The 3,311-nt window shown below is 44.3% G+C and overlaps 1 protein-coding gene across 1 annotated transcript; it reads left to right on the forward strand.

Annotated features, from left to right (window-relative positions):
* Positions 1 to 2,373: 2,373 nt before the first annotated feature.
* Positions 2,374 to 3,072, forward strand: LOC138852721 (coiled-coil domain-containing protein 25; the record flags this gene model as incomplete). The annotated part of the gene is given in 1 exon segment (XM_070085185.1): positions 2,374 to 3,072. A coding segment is annotated over 1 exon segment (82 nt), but the record flags the coding sequence as incomplete, so codon positions are not given.
* Between the last annotated feature and the right edge of the window lie 239 nt (positions 3,073 to 3,311).

Below are 3,311 nucleotides of genomic sequence, written 5' to 3' on the forward strand. Positions count from 1 at the left end.
AGCCAGAGAGAGGGGAAGAACTAGGTACAGAGACTGGAAAGGTAAAGTGTGGAGGTGGAAGAAGGGAAGGAAGGGGCAAAGAAGATTTGAGCAATGTGTATTTTTTGGACTTCTGGGTAGAGGGGCGATTGGTATTAGGTGTCGTATGAGGTCTTGTCGATACTGGGGCTTGTGAGGAAGGACGCGAAGATGTGAGGACAGACCAAGTTGTAGTCGGGACGTCAGAGCCAAGGACAGCAAAAGGATTAGATGCCGTAGTGGCTATGGGAAGGGTAACAACAGAGGAGGCTGCAGAAGATGGGACCCCAGAAGTGGGGGGATGTTTGGAAACACGAGAATAAGAAAAACGGGGTAGTCTCCCTTGGAGGTGGAGATGAGTAACTGCCATAGCATAAGGGAGACCTTCTGCCTCTTTGAGGCAACGGATTTCACGTTCATTTAAGTAGACCTGGCAACGGCGGGAGTACGAAGGGTGAGGTTCATTACAATTAAGGCAAGATGGAGGTTGACTGCAAGATGTATTAGAATGGTCGTCGGCACCACAGACTGGGCATTCGGCCATAGATCTGCAATATTTCGCTGGGTGACCAAATCGCCAGCAATTTCTACATTGTTGCGGTGTAGGTATCACCTTTCGAACTTGTAACCGATGTCCCGCGACATATACAGAGGACGGGAGTTCTCGGCTGTCAAAAGTTAAACGAGCCACATTGCAAGGGTAACGTCTCCGCCCCCGGGCAGGAAGGACATAAGTGTCTACTTTGAGGATTGGGAGATCCTGGAGTTCCAGCTGTTCAAAAATGTCATTGCCACATGACTGGAAATTCTGTTGGACTATGGTATGGGGCAGAATGACAGTACCACTACAAGAATTGAGAGAAAGATGTTTTTCAATAGTGATAAGAGTAGTATCGATATTCGAAAGGAGAGAAAGATCATGAGCCTGGGTAGCATTCTGGACAGTGACGATGCGCATACCGCTCTTGAGAGCATGAAATAAAATATCTCTACCAACATGACGCAGGAGCGCTTTGCCAATACTATGGTCAGAAAGGTAGGCAGAAGAAGAAGTCGGTCTTAAAGTAAAGAATTTAGTCCATTGTGTGGTCCGAAACTGAGCGTGGAGAGGGAGTGCTTGACGTGTCGGTCTTTTCCGAGTAGAATGGGAAGGTAATGAAGGAGCAACATCAGGAGATTGACGTTGGCGTTTAGGAGTAGGACCGGAGTTGGTCCGGCGTGAAATGGGCGGGCAATTCGAAAATTGCCGTACCGTAGAGGGAGAAGCCGGAAGCATAGTCAAAGGAGAGCGGAGTTCAGACAAATTGAAGGAGTCAGTCGAAGCCCCGGTACCTGAAGCGGGTGAGGAAACAGCACCAGCAAGAGGTACAGGGGTATCAGGAGTGTCCGAAGAGTGGTCTAAACACAAGGCAGGGTCAGAATGGGGTGCGGTATCAAGAAGGGGCCCGGGGGTAGTGGGTTCATGGACTAGGGCTGCCATGGTTAGGTTACTCCTTTGCTTTTTGTTTTTAAGAAAAAAAAGAAAGAAAAAATAAAAATAAAAAAAAGAATAAAAAAAGGGGGGAGCGGGGAGGAATAGTTCCCAGGAGGAATGAAAGGGCCGGAAATCTCCCTCCGCGCCCAAGAGGACCTCAGCACCGCTAGTAGCGCAGATGCAGCATGGAACCCGTGCCATACCTTACCCTTCATGCCAGTAAACCAGCAATCCGGGATAGCAACCTCACATCTGCCGAGCTACCTCGGTGGACAAAAGAGAGGGCGGCCGGATATCCGCCACAAACCATACCTCCTTCAGCCACCACCCCCGGACTCCGAAAGGTGGCTTCCAGAGATACACCCGTCGCCCGAAAGACACCCAAAGCTACTCCGGGATACCAGAGAGGGATCGGGACATCCCCAGGCAATCCAGATTCCATGGCAAACTACGCCACCGCCAAGAACCTCAATGGAATGGGATGGACCCCGGTGTCCTTTCCCCTACCTAGGAACTAGTGTGCCTGTGGGAGAAATCCCAAAGGCCAAAAAAGAGGAAGGGCAAAAGGGAGGGGTGAGGAGGAAGAGGAGGAATGGAAAAAGGGGAGGATGGGGAGGATGATAGGGGAGGGGAGAATGGGGGGTAATTAGGTTCGGTCTGAGGAAGAAGACCGACAGGGCTAATTCCTCAGACCAAGAGCCTCTTCACCACGCCAAGGAGCCCCCCTTGAAGAGGAAGTATATTCTAACCTAACCCCTCTGTAGTCTGGCAAAATCTCTAATCCAGCACCCTATGGGTCCTGACAGTGCCGGATTAGTGATAGTCAACCTGTATACATTATTCATGTGTTGAAGTAATCACAATTATTTCTTTTCTTCCAGGAGCTACAATTCTTTGTTCTCATCAGAGAACATGAAGACAAACAAACAAGCAGCTGATGATGATTCAGATGATTTTATGTGATCTTGCAGTTACATTTTTGATTGTAGGTCTTTTTATGAATATTTTTTATATAATTGTTTTTGGTTGTGTTAGTACATGTACGTACTATTTTTTCTCTTTATTAAATTGACATCAATATTTATTAAATTATGTTCAAATTAGAAAATGTGAAGGTGGGAGGAAATATAACCTCAGAAATATAACAGCCATTTGCTAAAAGGTTGAGGAATAGTGTGTGGTGTTGCATTTACAAACTGTAATTTAACGATTACATATGTCATGCGTGACATTTAAAATATACATGTAATTGTCTGGAAACAGCTTTTGACATTAGAAATGTGTGTACTGTATTCTAATATGTTAAAACTACATTCTTTTATCATGCTTGAAAATAATCGATGTTTAGGGCAATTAGAAAATCTGTGAAATGTATGCCAGATACAGAAATTCACTTTAATTTCATCTTATGTTGCTGCTTATTGTCAAGTGCCATAAATTTTTTTCCTTTACCAGCTAAAAACTTGGATTTATCATTAATATAGCAGCTTATAAATTGTTTGTGTGTTTTATATTTAATAATTTACAGTTTCATGCCTAATTTACAACTGTTGACTGAAATAAAGATAATATTCAACTGATTGCTGATATTTTCTTGAATTTGTACTTAAAATGTACTCTTGTTCTAAGGATTTTTGCCATTTCTAACCATCATCCTCAGATCAAATCCAAATATCCACCCTAACCTCCCTCTCATTTTGGCCTCTTTAGTGTAACTTTTTCCACATTTATGAAATCCAGCTCCTACAAGGAAAAAAAAAATAGAACTCTGCCCTATTCTAAAGTATCTTCATTTTGTAGTGCTGTTGCTGTATGACCC

Source organism: Cherax quadricarinatus, chromosome 15, assembly GCF_038502225.1.
Source record: "Cherax quadricarinatus isolate ZL_2023a chromosome 15, ASM3850222v1, whole genome shotgun sequence".
NCBI classification, from domain to species: domain Eukaryota; kingdom Metazoa; phylum Arthropoda; class Malacostraca; order Decapoda; family Parastacidae; genus Cherax; species Cherax quadricarinatus.